Source organism: Talpa europaea (genome assembly GCF_964194135.1).
Source record: "Talpa europaea genome assembly, chromosome: 7".
NCBI classification, from domain to species: Eukaryota; Metazoa; Chordata; class Mammalia; order Eulipotyphla; family Talpidae; genus Talpa; species Talpa europaea.
Genome location: NC_140074.1, coordinates 121,115,208 through 121,132,680, shown reverse-complemented (window position 1 = coordinate 121,132,680; position 17,473 = coordinate 121,115,208). Strand labels below are relative to the sequence as shown.

The window sequence follows — 17,473 nt, the reverse complement described above, 5'->3', positions numbered from 1 at the left end:
TCAGACGTCATCGGGGCGGGTCTTCCCAGAGGATTTAATTCGGGCCAATACGTTTCTATTAAGCGCCTACTGTGAATCAGGCGCTGAGTGTAATAAACTTTGGAGAAACAGAGTTCCACCTTACCGCGCCTAGTAGCCTGCCCAGGTCCAGCACATCAGTCGCCTACTGTGTGCGTTTCTGGAGACCCCGGGGATGCGAAGGGCTTCAGGGATTATTCTCCCCAGAGTTCCTCCAGAGAGCGGACCCCCTGGCTTTGGGAACACGATCCTCTTTCCCCTGAACACTTCCCCTTGCCATATAAGGAGAGGCAGCTGCTGGGGACGTCCCCAGAATCTAAAGATAGTGGCCCTCTGACGCCTAACGCCACAGGACAGCGGGAGACGCCATGGCACAGTAAGTCTTTCCAGTCGTCCTTTTCCCTGGAGATTCCCTGTCCCACATTTCCAGGGCACTCCAGGACCTACGAGGGCCCATGGGAACCCCCAAGCTCACGTCTCTAACTTTGGGACGGTGAAGGGGGAGTGTAACTTGAATGGTGATAACCCCCTGCATCTCTAGGCTCTTTCGATTCTCGCTAGGTTCAACCTCACTGCACACACCCACTCATCACTCCCCTTCACCTCCTTCTGTGTCTTTTAGCTCCACTTTGGCAGGGCCGTAGCATAAAACGTCCCTGTATTTTCCCCTCCTTCCACTTTCCCCAAATGCCCTCAGTCTTGCCTCTGCCACCCCTATGAAGTCCCACCGCAACTCCTCTTCAGGCAGCATGCCCGGACCCTCTGGTACGACAGGCCAAAGTATGTGTTCATGGAATTTTGTGTCGAGGACAGCACCGATGTCCATGTGCTCATCGAAGACCACCGCATTGTGTTCAGGTAAGGGCCTCCCCTCTGGAGAGCCTGGAGACCCTTTCTTTCTCCCAGTGCCCCCAACACTCAGCTCCCAGAGTCTCCTCAGCTGTCTTATTTCATCAGCTGCAAGAATGCCGATGGGGTGGAATTGTACAATGAGATTGAGTTCTATGCCAAGGTGAACTGCAAGGTAAGAATGAGGTGGGAGAGTAAGGTATGGATGGGAAAGTTGGCCCAGGGAAGTGAGATTCATTGTAAACCCCAGACCCTGTGAATGAGGCTTTTTATTTGACAGGACTCCCAGGATAAGCGCTCTAGCCGCTCCATTACTTGCTTTGTGAGGAAATGGAAGGAAAAGGTGGCCTGGCCCCGGCTCACCAAAGAGGATTACAAGGTGGGAAACTCACTCTTGTGTTCTTTATCTATGTGCCCAGGTCTCAATGGAAGTCTGAGAATCATCCTTGCTACCTTTCCCACCAACACCCAGTCATTCCCCATGTCCTGCCTATTTCATTCACCTCTTATATAATCTTGAACCTATTACTTCATCTCTTCCTAATTCAGACCACCTCTATCCCTGGGTGAAGTTTGGTGCATATTTTCAGCCCCACCACCTGCCCACCGTCTGTATTGCCTTCAGCATGTTCTGTCTAAATCGCAGGCTTGACCCTGTCACTTTCCCACTTAGGACCGTCCAGTGGCTTCTTTTTCCCTAAAGGTTGAGCACTGATGCCTGCTGGTTGACTTTGGCTCTCACATTTGTTTCAACAATCTTCCTAATGTTAAAAATTATTTTGACCGATTACTGACATTTTTTTTTTGATTAGTTGCTGACGTATTAAAAATGTAGAGATGTCACTAAAAAAATCCAGAATAGGGCCTCCCCAGCAGTTGAGCGCTGGGCTGCGAGGCTGCCCACAGCCTCTGCAGCGCCAGTTCATTCCCCGGCCACCAGCAAGGGTCCACAAAAAAAAAAAAAAAAAAAATTTCCAGAATATCAGCTACCCCAAGAAAATGGAGGTTCTGCCCACACTGGTTTAAATTCCCGCATGCCTAGCACTGGACCTATAAATGGGGCACACGTTCCACCTTACTTTAGTCTTTTCACTATTGCCTTCACTCTTTGGTTTTGTAATTTGAGTTTTATTTGCTTTTATTTTGTTCATTTATTTTTATTGAGGTATAGTTGACATAATATTAGTTTCAGGTGTACGACTACACGATCACCACAGTAAGTCTCGTTAACATCTGTCACCATACACAGGTACAAAAATTTTTTTTTCTTGTGATGAGAACTTTTAAGATCAATTGATTCTCTTAGCAATGTTCTCTCTGGATTTCAGGCATTTGAATATCGCTTGGTTGATTCCTATCATGCTTTATGACATAGTTATCTCTCCGGTTATACATCTCCTTTGTAATCTGCTCCTGGAGGGCAGAATTCTATGCTTTTCCATCCCTTACAATGACATTGTGCTTGGCATCTAGTAGGTTCCTGATCAATCTCTGTGGATGATAATGACATGATAGTCCACAGGGTGGTTAGTCAAAGGGGTGCTGTTGGGAAGACTGGGCACCCACTGGCCTTCTTCCCCATGCGTGCTCTTCTACACACATCCACACTCTTCTGTGTGCATTTGCTGCTGCCCTCCTGGTCTCTGACTCTCTGTGCTTCTCTTGCAGCCAGTGTGGTTGAATGTGGACTTTGATAATTGGAGAGACTGGGAAGGAGATGAAGAGATGGAGCTTGCTCAGGTGGAACATTATGCAGAGGTAATGCCATTTTCTGCCCTTCGAGATCATTCTCTGTGTCTCCCTGCACAGAGGATTGTCATCAGGGCCAGGCAGACATATAGGAACTCTCCAGACAGGCCACTCATTGGTGCTGATATTCTTTTTTTTTTTTTTTAAGATTTATTTATTTATACAAGAACCAGGGCACAGGCCAGATGTGCGGGAGGGTGTGTCACCAGACACAGCGTGGGGAACAGATAGGCAGACCAACCAAAACACACTGCTGAGGGGAGCAGCGGGCATGACAGGAGAGGTCTGCTGTGCCATGTGGGTATCTCCTCAGCTGGCAGGAATTGAACCGGCACTGCAGAGGCTGTGGACAGCTTCACAGTGCTGTGCTCAACCACCCGCACCACCAGGGAGGCTGGGTGCTGATATTCTTGACATGTTTTGTGCACTGTTTATTTAGTAGGGATGAGAAAAATGGATATTCTGTTATTGAAATTATATACATAAATTCATTCACTGTTCACAGAATTGAGCCTGTGTTTTGAAAAAAAATTGGGAAAGATTTTTCCTACTTTTTTGTAATTCTTGTGTGTGTGTGTGAGTGCATGCGCACGCACACGCACAGACCTGTGCATATGTGCCTGTGTGCCTCAGCCAGACAAATTTATAGGAAACTCAAACTAAGCAGTATAAAAATAACATCATAAAATAAATCAGGGGCCTTCCTTTAACAGGGGTTAAAGTCTCAGTGCTATCAAGCTATCAGCAGCCACTACAACATGAGTTCAATCTCTAGCCAGGGAGCTAACCTACATCATGCAGCAGACCTCTCCTATCTCATCCACTGCTCCCCTCAGCAGTGGATTTCAGTTGCTTTGCCTGTTCTGTTCCCCACTCTGTCTCTGGTGAATCTTCTCACCCCTCAAACCTCTGGCCTACACCCCAGTTCTTGTAGGCATAAATAAATAAATCTTTTAAAAAAATAAAATAAATCACTGAATCCCTGTAAATTGCACCTAGTCATACATTATTTGGTTCCAGAATTTCAGTGACTGTTTATTCAAATGGCAAAAACACTAAGAGACCTCAACCTGGATTAGTAAGGAGGGTGTTCTGTTTGTATGTATAAATTCCTTTTTAAAAAGGGGATAAATTTGCTTTTCTCCGTTCTGTCCAGTGATGTATTAGAGGCTTAACGATGGGGCATTTGTCTGGCTGGGATATTCTCCTGTGGTCCATCAATATGCTGGTTGCTTCTTCCCTTGGCCTTCTTGTCTTGTGATTATTTTTCATTCCCCACTAGCTTTTGCAGAAGGTCAGCACCAAGAAACCTCCCCCTGCCATGGATGACCTGGATGTAAGTAAAGTCTACCTGTCAACCCTTCAATTTTCTTTTGGCCCTTAAAAATAAGTGCCAGAAAGGCTCCTGGCCTAGTATCTAGCATGCAGTAATTCTCAGTGCATGTTTACCCACTTTCACTTTGACAGAGGAGGTGAAATGTTTCTCTACGCTTTAGAAAACCCCAGCAAGACCCTCCTTCTCATCTCCTCACTACTTCTCCATCCTAGAACAGACCCTATTGAATAGCTTTACAGTTGTAAGAAGCAGTAGCATTAATTTAAATTCTGAAACTAAATGGTGTACGATGCAGTACTGTTTGTTGAGGACCAGGGCTTTCTTTTATTATCCAAAGTTTAAATAAATCCTTCTTTATTAGCCTCCCAAGAAGTTGTGTGATTGAGGAAATCCCAAAATAAAACTTGGAGAGCATGAAGGAGTGAGCAGTATTTGTGAACACAATTATTCACTATTTGCAGATTGCATAGGTTCTGTTATCTTTTTTTCCCCCTAGGATGATTCTGACAGTGCTGAAGCAACAAGCAGTTAATTTTCTGTGACAGCGGAGATGGGAAGGAAGCTGTGGCTCTGTTCCAGGCTCCATGAAAAGCTATGGCCTGAGTCTTTGGCAGCTCTTTGGCTGTGCACCAGGGTCCTCTGAACTTTCCTAGAAGCTCTGTATTCAGGGTCCTCCTTCATGATTTATTTCTTCTTCCTAAGCACTTGACTATGTCTGCTGCATCAGATGACAGCATAGGAGAGGAGTAAACTGGTAGGTGCTGACTCCCTCCCTACTGGCTGTAAGCTCTGTGTTTGAGCCCCTCAGCAGGGCTCTCTGTAGTATTTCAGCATGCGTGTGGACCTGATAGAGCAAAAGCCAAAGAAGCAACCTATCGATTATAATAAATCTCTGGGAACTGTTCTCTGTCTCTTTCCTTCTTACAGATAGATAAGGCAAGTTATAGGAGGCAAGTTTCTTCTTTCTCTAGAGTTCCTTTGAAGGGGAAGGCTGGGTGGTTATCAGAGATCTGGGTCCTCGTTCTTGAGGTTGGAAGAAGACAAACATTGGGAGCAGGCTTTGTAACCATGCTGGGTGATTTCCCCAAATCTGTGTTCCTATTTCTCACAGCAGAACCTAGACCTTCACTATATGGCTAATAACTGCATCTTTATAAACACTAGAAAACTACCTCAGCTTCCTGCTCTATGCACTTTTAAAGCTTATTGTTATATAGCTTAATACTTATGTCTGTTTACTCTTCCATTCATCAGCTATCCCATTCCTCCACATACATTTTTAAAGTGCCCAATATGTACAAGAGACTATGACTTAAACAAAATGCAATACTTGAAGTTTGCCCTTGAACCATGATAAAGCATTTACATTTGTTAAAAAATTCAGCTTTAGGGCCTCCCTGGTGGCGCAGCGGTTGAGCGCTGGGTTGCGAAGCTGCCCGCAGCCTCTACAGCGCCGGTTCGATCCCCAGCTGCTCCCCGGCCACCGGAGGAGGGTCCCGCATGGCACGCAGACCTCTCCTGCTGCCCGCTGCTCCCCTCAGCAGTGTACTTCGTCAATCTGCCTGCTCTGCTCCCTGCTCTGGCGAATTCTCTCACCCTCCCGCGCTTCTGACTGTACCCAGTGCTTGTATAAACAAATAAATTAAATAAATAAATAAATACATCTTAAAAAAAAATTCAGCTTTAAAATTGATGTAAGTTTATATGTGGACAGAGTTTAAAATATTAAAACAGTATAGAAAGGTAAATGTTTAAAGTAAAATTTGCATCTGTTCCCTCATAGGGATAACTAGTATTAACTGTTTCTCCAAAAATATTATATAACTACATAAATATTTATATACATATTATATACAATATAATTTTCATAGTACCTATTATATAATTTTAATTTGTATAGTTATATGTGTTATTATATAATTATCTAATATATAAAACTATACTTATGGCATAGAAACATGCAGCATCGTGTATTTTTTGTAGTATAGATGTTAAAATTGAACACATAAGAAAATGCAGTGTCTGTGGGTTTGCTGTGTACACCTTACACCTTGCAAGTTTTCACTTAATATATTGTTGGCAATCTTTCCAAATCAATATAAACAGATCTAACGTTTGTTTGCATTGTTACATGACATTTCATTGAATACATTTTCCATAACTTAACTGTTTCCTTATCGAGGGACATTTAGGTTGTTTTTAGTCTTCTTCAATTTTCAAACAGTGCTACAATGAGCATTTGGAAATGTAGATCTTTACATATTTGGCAAGAACATCTGGGGGGTAAATTCTAGAAGTGGAATTGCTAGGTAGAGTAGATATAGTTAAACACTTTGATAGCTTTTCCAAGTTGCTCTTAGATAAAATTGTACCAGTTTAAAATTGTACCAGTTCTCACTCCCACCAACAATGAAAGTGCTCCGTTCTCAGAAACTTTTTAGATATTTGCCCAGATAAAAAAATGTACCTTAATTTGGTTTTAATTAGTGTTCACTGTTTGTTTTTATTAGTGATTCGTGTTCCTTTTAATGTGTGCTCTGTCTTTCCCCATTTTGACATTAGCCCTTTAAGAAAAATGGATAATACAAAGTTATATATTTGTTTCATGATTTAGTTTACTAAGTATTTGCATATTATCTCATTTAAATGCTTAAACCTGATGTCAGCCTTATAAATTAAGTAGGTCTTGTCTTCATGGTTGATCAAACATTGTCACAAAATAAGCAGAAAAGTTGGGGCTTGAACGTGTATAACATATGTCCCCTTATCCTCAATTCTGAAAACTGAAGTTCTGAAAACTGACTTAAAACATATTGATACCAAAACTCACTTGGCAGCAAAACCTGGCCTAACATTATGTGAGGCTATTTATATTATTCCATTTAATGTATTTACTTTTCATCATAAATCTAAATACCTCTGATAACCTGAGTTCCAAGTGGAGCGTGTTACATAACACAGGGTATTTGCTCTGCATTACTGCTGAAAATATGAAAAAGTCTATTGGAATCCTCAAGCTTTTTATTAGTTATCTTATTTTTTTATTAGTTATCTTAATAGAGCAGAAGGTGACTTTAAATTTTTAATCCGTTTAACCTTATATGGCGCTGATTGCACTTAACTTCTGTTTCCTTTATCTACACTGATTGCAGTTAACGTCTGTTTTCTTTATCTACACTGGCCACCTGTGGTTACTGAGTACTTGAAACGTGGCCAGCACGAACTGAGATGTAAAATACACATCAGGTTTTGTAGATTTTGTACGGGAGAGGGGAAAAATACTAATTTTTAAATGCCTATTACATGATGAAATAATATCCTGGGTATGTTGGTTTTAATATATCACTAACGCTTGCATTACATTTAATATATCACTAACGCGTGGCTTGCATTACATTTCTAAAGGGGAGCGCTGCTGTGCCTCCGAGTCGGTCCCACCCCCTCCTCCAGCCAGCCGCAGTCCCCGGGGCTGGAATAAATTCACCCCTGGAGCCCCAGGGGGCTACACTAAGTGCCTCGACGCGTCCAGGCTAAAGCTTTATTTTCTACGTCTTCTAGTCCTTTTCAAAGCCTCGTAACAGTGGCCAAAAAGACCCGGCAAGTCTGCAAGTCGCATTTTCAATAGATGTGTCCAAACCACACCCCAAGTCTCGCCCCCCTGCTTCTGCGCGAAGGCGCGCGCGCGCCCAGGATTGTCCCGCGCCGGCCGCCGTCCGCCCCCTGGCGTCTCAGTGCGCGGAGCCGGGCGTCCCGGGAGACGCACGCGATGGCGTTTCGGTGTCAGCGGGACAGCTACGCCCGGGAGGTGCGGCCGGCGGGGCGCGGGGCCTGGTCGTGCCGAGCGGACGGGGCGGTGCGGGGAGGAGGGCGCTGCTGGCGGGGGTGCGTTCCGGGGCGCCGCGGGCCGGGCTCGGGCTCACGCTCTCTCCCGTGCGCAGTTCACCACCACCGTGCTCTCCTGCCGGCCCGCCGAGCTGCAGACCGAAGGAAGCGCCGGCAAGAAGGAGGTGCTGCGCGGCTTCCATGTGGTGCTGGAAGACACGCTGCTTTTCCCGGAGGGCGGCGGGCAGGTACGGGGCCTGTCACTCGCCTGCTTCAAGCTCTTCTCTGGAAGCTCCTCATTCCTTTCTGCCCCGATGGAAAATACTCTCCTGCTGCTCTGACCCCAGCCGTAAGGAATGCAGAACGGGAGTTAGTTAAGTTTACTACATTTGCTCATTTAGCAAATGTTTATCAATAAGTGCTTGTCTAGCCATAACGTATACTAGATAATATTTACAGGCTCCAAGAATAGGGGCGAGCGAGAGTGTCTCTACATCGAGTGTTTATTGGAGAAGATAGACGACCCCGTGAATGCATGAATAGTACGCCAGGTATGAGAAGTAATATAAAGAAAAGTGAAGCTTGAGGGGCAGTGATGGGGTGCTTTCCAGGAGGCAAGTTACCCCCGTAGAGATTTAGTTAAATGAATGAACAAGCCATTGCAGATGTCTGGTGGTGCTGGTGGGTGAGAGAGAAGTATTCCAGGCCCTGAGAATAGCATGTGCAAAGGCCCTGTGGTGAGAATTACCTTAGGGTGTTTAACGGGATTGATAAAGATTCCCTTGAGAAGGAGTTCAGGTGAGATAGGTGAATGATAATAGCAGAACAGAGGACATGTATCAGTGCTGTGATGGGGTAGGGACTAGGCCCAATGTGTACATGGAAGAGGAGGATAACACCAAAAGTGGGCATTATGGGAGAGGCTTTTCCAGCAGAGGTAATGGCACAATCAAGGAAGCCTGAAAGAATCTGACAAGCCTGGGTAACTACAGTCTGATAGAGTTGGAGTGTGTGGTGCCTGGTGATGACAGACTGAAGATTCCCTGGGAAAGCTAAGTGGAGGCAGGTTCGGAAGGCCTTGGTGGATGTCTTAAGTTCTGTGGATTTCATTCAGGAAGCTGTGGTGAGCTGCGGTGGTACTTGGGCAAAGAAGTCACATGAGAGAATGTGTTCAGTAAGTTATATAATGAGAAAGCTTCAATTTCATACCAGTGTCATCATTATTAAAGTGATTTTCCTAAGCATGGAGGTTTCCTGATCTCTGAAGGAAAACCTGTGACCTCAAGTATCCATACAAGATGTTACCCATCACTTCTTTCAGGAAGTCTTCGTTGATTCCTCAAGGCTGTTTCTCTTTTCTTTGCACTCCTCTGGAATAATGTGCTTTTTCTATTATGCTATGATGTAGGTCATATTGCAGTTATGTGCTTGCTTGCTTCTCCAGACTCTTAAGTTTCATGAGGGGCCATGTCTTGCTTACATGATATTTTTGGGCTGGCATAGTGTTGTGCAAGCAGTTGACCCTTGTTAGTTTTTAAATATGAATGAATATTTTTTAATCTGATGCTAGTAGCAGTGCAGAGGATCAAGGGAGGGAGGAAAATGAAGATGATTTTAGAGACTGCTAAAAGATAAGAATCTAAACTAACTCAGTGAGTGGTCCTCTCAAGGACCAAAGTGAACCCACCTCACTTGGCATTGCCTCTTCTCCTTTAGGGAATCTCAAGTTCTGGGTATTTCTCCCACACTTTCCCTAGAGGGTCTTTGAGGGGGACCAAGCGTTAGAGTGAGCCTAGCCTCCCAACATTGATTCCCTTTACTTCTTTCTCAAGCCTGATGACCGCGGTACAATCAATGATATCTCCGTCCTGAGAGTGACCCGGCGGGGGGCCCAGGCTGATCATTTCACACAGACCCCCCTGGACCCTGGGAGTGAGGTCCAGGTCCGGGTGGACTGGGAGCGGAGATTTGATCACATGCAGCAGCACTCGGGTAGGTGGGGCTGGGGGAGGGACAGGAGGGACAGTTGCCATGTGTGAGTTGCCATGTGAGACATGAATTGGATTCTCTAGGTGTTAACCTTTTGGAAAAGACAGACATATTCAGAATGAGCTTCTTCAGGCAGGATATGATCAATGTTACAAAAGCAAGGTGAATAATTAATGTTGGAACAACCTCTGGTCCCTTCCTCTTGCTCACTGCACTCTGCTCCTGCTGGCTCCTCTGGATTCCTTGAACATATTTGCTTATTTCTTCCTCCTTTGGCTGTCTTGTTCCCTTCACCTTCATGGTTAGTTTCTCCTCCTCTTCTTCCTCCTCCCTGACATCAGTCAGGGATAAAGCTGCATCTCTAATGCCAGGTCCCATACTGTGCATGTGCTATGCTCTTGACAAATAGTTGTTGAATGAATGAATGAATGCAGCATATTGAACTTGAGTACAAATCCTGCCTCTGATAAGCTACATTGCCTTGGCAAGTTATTTGATCTCTCTAGGCTTCAGTTTCCTTATATGTGAAATGGCATCATAAAGCCTTTTGCAGAATTCTCATGAGGATTTTCAGTACAATCTCTTTCAAATGTGTTACTCAGCGCCTAGCAGGTCATCAGCAAGGGGCGGTCTGTGGTGATCTCACTGGGTGAGCATGTAGCTGTCTTCTCAGCCGCCTCTGTCTCTTGCTCTCTCTGCTCAGGGCAGCATCTCATCACAGCTATTGCAGACAACTTATTTGGGCTGAAGACAACATCGTGGTGAGTAGAAGGCATAAGACTGACTCTCGGGCATGGATTCATGACTACCAGGGAGTAGGAGAATAAAAGGAAGGGTAGTGTTCAAAATGTGCTGTGTTCCCCTGCCCCCCTTGATGATGGGATGGTAGGATATCTGCCCTTGCTGAGACAGAGCATGGAATTTGGAGCCCAAAGATTTAGGGTGCCAGAAGCCAGCTCCGGCAAAATGTCGTGTCAGGGTCCCTGCAGGACGAGACTGCATAGACGAATCTGAGGGGTAAGGGTATAGGGAAATGAGGAGACACACACACTTGGTGAGATGCAAGTATCTCCTGCTGATTTTATTTATACATCAGAAATTGTTATTTGATCATTATATCATGCAATCATGTGATTTTACTTTTATATTGTTTTAGAATTTATTTTTGATCATCAATCAATGCACAGCCCTTTCTGAATTTTCCCAGTCTATGATTAACTTGGTTACTTGGTTACATTAAGTTGGTTACATTATTTCCCTAGGTGATGTACATTATTAAAAAAATAGAAATAGGTGCTGTACACAATGTGATTTATGCGTCAAGCTAAAAGATTAAGCAGGCATGGTGAGATTGAGGGCAGCTTCCTATTTTCTATATAGAACCAAAGGGTCCCAGTACCATGGGAACAGTATGTGGTGTGTTTCTCTCAGACCATTTTGCCTCCCGGGGCACCTCAGGGCCTTCTCTAGTGGGGACTTTTACTGGGCTCAGTTCCAATAGTTCTATCAAGTTTGGCTTGTTAAAGAACTCAGTGTTACTCATGGTAACTGAATTACAAATTGGAGGACTTGGAGAAATATTGGAAATTGTTTCATTATCAATCATGTTGGAAGGTACATTTCTCAAACTACTGAAGCTGGCATGAATGCCAACACTCATTGTGTTATTCTAAAGCTTATAGAAAATTTCCATGGTTTCAATAACTGCCATAAACAAATGAAAGGAAGTAGCAGGAGCCAGCTTCCGAGCTTCCCAACTTTTCAGGAATTTCCCCCATGCCCGGACCTTGTCAGAAAGCATGAGTAGCATGGCCTGCGCCACTAGGGGGTGAATCCCGGTGGTACAACCTTGATCATGTTCTTTAATATCTTCCATTAAAAAGCAGAAGTGACCACTCCTACCTTGAGGAATTTTTGTGAGGCTAAAATAAGATAATTTACATGAGTGTTGTTTGTGACCTTTCTTATTATTGTCATCAGCATCCGGTGACCCCTCTCCTTCCCTGGCAGGGAGTTAGGGCGACTCCGATGTGTGATTGAGCTCGACAGCCCCTCTGTGACAGCAGAGCAAGTCACTGCCATTGAGCAGAGTGTCAATGAGAGAATCCGAGATCGACTGCCTGTGAACGTGCGAGAGCTGAGCCTGGATGACCCTGAGGTGGAGCAGGTGAGGGGTGAGCCAGCAGCGCAGCTCCTGTGGAATGACCCGAGGGCCCCTCATCAAAATTCAGACAGCCCTTCTCCCTTCCCTGTGTCCTAGGTCAGGGGCCGGGGCCTGCCAGATGATCATGCTGGGCCCATTCGAGTTGTCACCATCAAGAGCGTTGACTCCAATATGTGTTGTGGTACCCACGTGAGCAACCTCAGTGACCTTCAGGTAGGTGAGGAAGGACTGCTGAGTGGCTGGGGGCAGGGGTGGGGGGTGGGGGTCATGACAAGACTGGGAATGACAGAGGAGGACATCTGAGGCAGACTGAGTGAACTCACCCCATTATTGCTTCTTTGCTGGGAGGAGGTCTAGGTGGCTCTAGCCCTCAGATCCAGGACCACTTGCAGTTTATGTGGTGCGTGTGTTACCTCCTTGCCTCTTCTAGGTCATTAAAATTCTGGGCACCGAGAAGGGGAAAAAGAACAAAACCAACCTGATCTTTCTGGCTGGGAACCGGGTGCTGAGGTGGATGGAGAAAAGTCATGGAACTGAAAAAGCTTTGACTGGTTTGCTTAAGTATGTGTGCTTGAGGCCGGCTGTTTCTCAGATCCCAGATGCCCAGGGCTTAACTTTTATACTGTTGGATACACAGAATGATTGGGGTGGTGGTGGTGGTAATATAGCCATAAGTGATAAAGCACTGAATAGTAAATGAGACTCACAAAAAATGGTTTATTCCATTCTGTCCTCCCCCCCAGTTGCCTGAGAGGCCTCTTTGTTATGTTCCCAAGTCCCCATTTTGGGGGAGACTCACTGTTGCGAAGGGCATCATTGATTTATCCCCCACCCCAAAAAGCAGTTGGGAAGCTGGGCAGCTCTCCATAGACCTTTCTCCTGTAGGTGTGGCGCAGACGATCATGTGGAAGCGGTGAAAAAGCTACAGAACTCCGCCAAGCTCCTGCAGAAGGTGACTTACTCCAGGGAGGGCAGAGGTTCTGGCTGGGATAGGGTCCTGAACTTGGGCTTCTGCCTAACCAGAAGTGTTCTTTGTCAGGGGAGGGGAGGGGAGCTGGGAGAGTGAAGTTGAGGGAAGATGGTGTTCTCTCTTGTCTTTTTTTACTGAGTCACGGCATCTGTTGCAGAACAACCTGAATCTTCTCCGGGACCTTGCTGTGCACGTTGCCCACAGCCTGAGGAACAGCCCTGACTGGGGAGGCGTGGTCACCTTGCACAGGTGAGAGACGAGGCAGCAGCGTTGGCTGAGAGTGCTGTCTCTCCTCTGCCTGCAGCGCATAGTGGCAGGCGAGTTGCTCACTGGCATCCCTGAGGCTGCATAGAACCTAAGAAATCTATCACTGTCAGTTTCCATGTTTATGGAAACATCTTCACCATAAAACTGTAGCTTTCATTAGTATCTTCCTTCACCTGTTTCACCATCTAACAGATCTTTACTTATCTGGGTGAATCCTGTTTAAGGGAGACAGGAACAATTGCAGAGCTTGTAAGAAATTGCTGAGGCTGTCTAGCAGGCCTGCCCTCAGCCAGCACACTCTTTTTGCTAAGAGAGTCTGGGATACACGACCAGGTAGCAGTGCGATCAGCCTCACGATGAGAACCTGGGCTTCCTGTGGTTTCCAGCTCCCATTCCACCTGATTTCATGTGTGTGTCCTTCATTGTAGGAAGGAGGGTGATTCTGAGTTCATGAATATCATTGCCAATGAGATTGGATCAGAGGTAAGAGGAATGTGAGATTCTCTTTCCACCCGGGGTAGAGACCTAAGTGAGGGCCATTTGGTCAGTGGAAGTGCCCCCACAGAGCACATGAAGAGTAGGGACTGGAAACTCATTCTGGACTGTTTTCTCAAGTGAACCTGTGAACCAGTCTCTGTTTTAGGTGTGAAGCTAAGTCTACGGTGTTGATTTTTCTGGGGCTGTATCATTTACCAGCTTTGAAGAACCTTTGACCAGAGCTAGGACTCCTCCCAATCATCAGTTGATGAGTGACGAGTGCCTGATATTTAAATAACAGGGGGTTGGCCAGACTCTTGGAATGTCATCATTTCCATTTTCCTTTTTTGCTCACTTCAGCTGGCCTTCCCTATCCTAATGGTCTGGAACAGAGTGATTTCCAGGTCTCTCTCACATTTACTCGAGAAAACACTTTGGGTCCACCAGCGTGTATATCTCTTTCCTTTATTTTGTGGAGAGCACTGATTATGGAGCCTATTCCCTAGGCTGGGCGGTAAATGTGGATGTTGACATTTCTGATTCAGGGTGATAAGAGTTAGATGGGGAGGAACATGTTGCCTGAAAGGGCGGAGGCACTGAGGGAAGGACCTTGATGACTCCTTAGCCATCACTGACAGACGAGGGTGTGAAGGTGGTCAGGGATGGGGAAGTGCAGAGTCTTAGGCAATGGCTGGCACAGGGCATGTGGGGACAGGTGGTGGCCAGGGGGCAGAGGTTGGTGGGAGTCAGATCGTGAAAGGCCTATTAGGCCTGACCGTGGTCAGCGCCTTCTGCTTCTTAATGTTTAACCAAAGTTGCTCTCATCATGCTCAGTTCCTGCCCTGGTGGCCCAGAGTAGCGTGGCTATGTTATTCATTAGGAACAATTAATGGTTTAGGGAGGAAAATCTGGGGAGAGTGCAGAGTTTAGGAGGGTTGAATCCAAATCCTGAGGGATCAGGCCTCATCTCCTCGTCTTACCTCCTAGGAGACCCTCCTGTTCTTAACTGTGGGCGATGAGAAAGGGGCTGGGCTTTTCTTACTGGCAGGGCCAGCGGAGGCTGTGGAGACCCTGGGACCCAGGTAATCTTCCGTGGTCTGCCTCGTATGGGGTGGGAGGGAAGCATCTGTCAGCCTGACCTATTGCTACAGCCCTTTCCCGGTGGAGCGGGCCACCATGCCTGCCATCTCATTCTCATCGCTGGCAGCAGAGGTGGGCTGGGCAGAGGTAATGCTCATCACCATTGTTCCCAGTTATAAAGATGAAGGACAGCACCTGCGCCTGAGATCTCACAGTTAAGAGGCAGAAGCGAGGCTCTGCAAAAGGCTCTGGTCTTATAAACTTTCTGTTGGACTGTGTTCTGTTTTTATGTATTTATTTTTAGAAATTTAGATTCATACGTGGTATATGAATACAGGTGCTAAGTTATTAGTGGGCAGATGAAGCTGGTGCTAAAAGTACCAGTAAAACAGAGAGACACAGACAAATGGTGGGGAAATAAGTGAGACTTTTGAGATACCTTTAAAAAGGCATCAACATAGTTGTGATGCAAAACTAGACTTTTTTTTTTTTTTTAAAGATTATTTATTTTTATACAAGAGCTGGGGTATAGGCCAGAGGTGCGAGAGGGTGAGAGGAGTCACCAGAGAGAGAGAGTGAGGAACAGAACAGGCAGACAACCGAAATCCACTGCTAAGGGAACAGTGGGCGCAACGGGAGAGGTCTGCCACGCCATGTGGGAATCTCCGTGGCTGGCTGGGAATCGAACCCACACTGCAGAGGCCGTGGGCACCTTCACAGCGCTGTGGTCAATCTGCTGCGCCACCGGGGAGGCGCAAAACTAGATCTTTGATTAATTTCTTTACCCTTATGTTGTTTAGTGTCTCTTACTTTGCATTAGACATGGAGGTGCAGTTCCCCATATTTTCTGTGAGATAAGGGTTTTCAGAGTCCTAATTGGCTCTAATGACTATGTGTTCATTATAAAATACCGAAGGGAAAGTAAGTACTAAAGTGGAGAGTCCTGACAGGCATCCAGATGCGGCCTATAGACTGGTTGGGCCTGTGTACTATTTTAAATTTTCAAAATTAGCGTCTATATTTTAAAATTAGATCTTTGCATAAAAATATATATAGAATGCTAGCTTTTCTCAAAGAAGAGGGGGAGGAACGGCAGCCTCTGGCAACCCTGGGCCCACCTAGCAGTCGCTGCATTTGCTGAGCACTGGTTGCCCTCTCCAGTTAGCCACAGCCTCTCCCAGCTGTCAGACCTTGCTCCCCACAGGCATATCTGCAGTCCCTTGGCCCTAGCATCTACTCACTCTGCTCTCTGAAACCTCCATAATTAAGCTTGCTCCTCATTTCTAGACACTTCTGTTGTCTCCATTTATTTAATTTTTTTAAAAAAATCTTTATTATTTTTTATTTTTTGTAGAAGAACTGGGTGCAGGCCACAGGTGCAGGGGGTATAGAGGATTCACCAGAGACAGAGTGGGGAGAACATGTGAATTTTACTGAAATACACTGCTGAGGGGAGCAGCAGGTGAGAGAGGAGAGGTCTGCTGTACCATATGTGGGTTAGTCCCCTGGCTGGGGATCAAACTCAGGCCATAGCAGTGATAGTGTTGAGATCTAACCCCTAGGCCACCAGGAGGGCCCCCAGTTACTCAGTCTTGAAGTAAACTTGCACTTACAGCTTTGTGCACCTGTTCAAGTTTTGTGGGTTTTTTTGAAGATTTCCCTGCCTTTTTTTTTTTTTTTAAAGATTTATTTATTTATGCATACAAGAGCTGGGGTACAGGCCAGAGATGCAGGGGGTGAGAGGATTCACCAGAGACAGTGGGGAGCAGAACAGGCAGACTGACTGAAATACACTGCTGAGGGGAGCAGCAGGTGAGACAGGAGAGGTCTGCTGCATCATGTGAGTGCCACAAGGGAGGCCCTGTGCATGTATTTTTTTAGAAGAGTTTTCTGGAAGCTTCCTTTCCCTGGAAAGACTCAGGGCTACCCTTGGTTTTTTAGAGCTTTTCCCTCAAAGATTCTCTCCCTGACTGTCTCTGCTCCCCAGGGTGGCTGAGGTCCTGGAAGGCAAAGGAGCAGGGAAGAAAGGCCGATTCCAGGGCAAGGCCACCAAGATGAGCCGGCGAGCAGAAGTGCAGGCGCTGCTCCAGGACTACATCAGCACACAGAGCGCTGAGGAGTGAGGGCCTGGGTGCCTCCCTGGTGCTCTGTCATTGAGAATGGGGCTTCTAGGCCCACAGAAGAGTCCCTTGGACAATAAAGTAGTTTGACTTGGATGGTCGTGGTGCCACGTATATTTATTTATATGGCTGATTTATAGAGTGCATTTCAGTATGCTTATGCAGTAAGTGTGAATAGTTTTCTAATTTGGCCCCAGTAACTGTAACTCTGTGAGGGAGTTATGTCAATGAAGTTTGCCAGTTCATTCGACAGAAAGCTTTTCTTCCAGCAGAAACACAGCTGCTAAGGAGAGTGCCAGTCAGGCTGGAGGCTTGGCCCAGGCTTAGATTCATCCCTTTACAATTGGTAAAAGAAAAAATACCTCCTTTTGTGTTTTTTCCCCCTTTTATTTTTTTTCTTTTTCTTTCCTTTTTTTTTTTTTTTGTGGGACCCTTGCCAGCCTCGCAGCCCAGCACTCAACCACTGCACCACCAGGGGAGGCCCTCCCCCTTATTTTCATCCTCTAGTCTTGTGCGTCAGAACCAAAGAGTATCAATGATTTTGCAAATAGGTGAAGAGGCCACAAAAATATAAAGTGGAAAGATGCTCCAAGTCTCTTACTGAGGCTGGAAAAGTCTGGAAAAGGATGCCA

The 17,473-nt window shown here is 45.9% G+C and overlaps 2 protein-coding genes across 2 annotated transcripts; both read left to right on the top strand.

The window, feature by feature from the left end:
• Positions 1–386: 386 nt before the first annotated feature.
• On the top strand, positions 387–4,484 carry PTGES3L (prostaglandin E synthase 3 like; the record flags this gene model as incomplete). The annotated part of the gene is made up of 7 exons (XM_084238011.1): positions 387–394; positions 763–876; positions 976–1,042; positions 1,148–1,246; positions 2,536–2,625; positions 3,899–3,952; positions 4,449–4,484. 7 exons carry the CDS (start codon positions 387–389, stop codon positions 4,482–4,484), a joined length of 468 nt encoding a protein of 155 aa, XP_084094137.1.
• A 3,228-nt stretch (positions 4,485–7,712) lies between these two features.
• LOC311174286 (alanyl-tRNA editing protein Aarsd1) lies at positions 7,713–16,881 on the top strand. The gene is made up of 12 exons (XM_084238535.1): positions 7,713–7,757; positions 7,891–8,022; positions 9,607–9,766; positions 10,467–10,524; positions 11,774–11,930; positions 12,024–12,140; positions 12,358–12,488; positions 12,813–12,879; positions 13,055–13,146; positions 13,593–13,647; positions 14,629–14,723; positions 16,709–16,881. The coding sequence occupies exons 1-12, from the start codon at positions 7,719–7,721 to the stop codon at positions 16,842–16,844; spliced, it is 1,239 nt and encodes a 412-aa protein (XP_084094661.1). The 5' UTR covers positions 7,713–7,718; the 3' UTR covers positions 16,845–16,881.
• Positions 16,882–17,473: the final 592 nt, after the last annotated feature.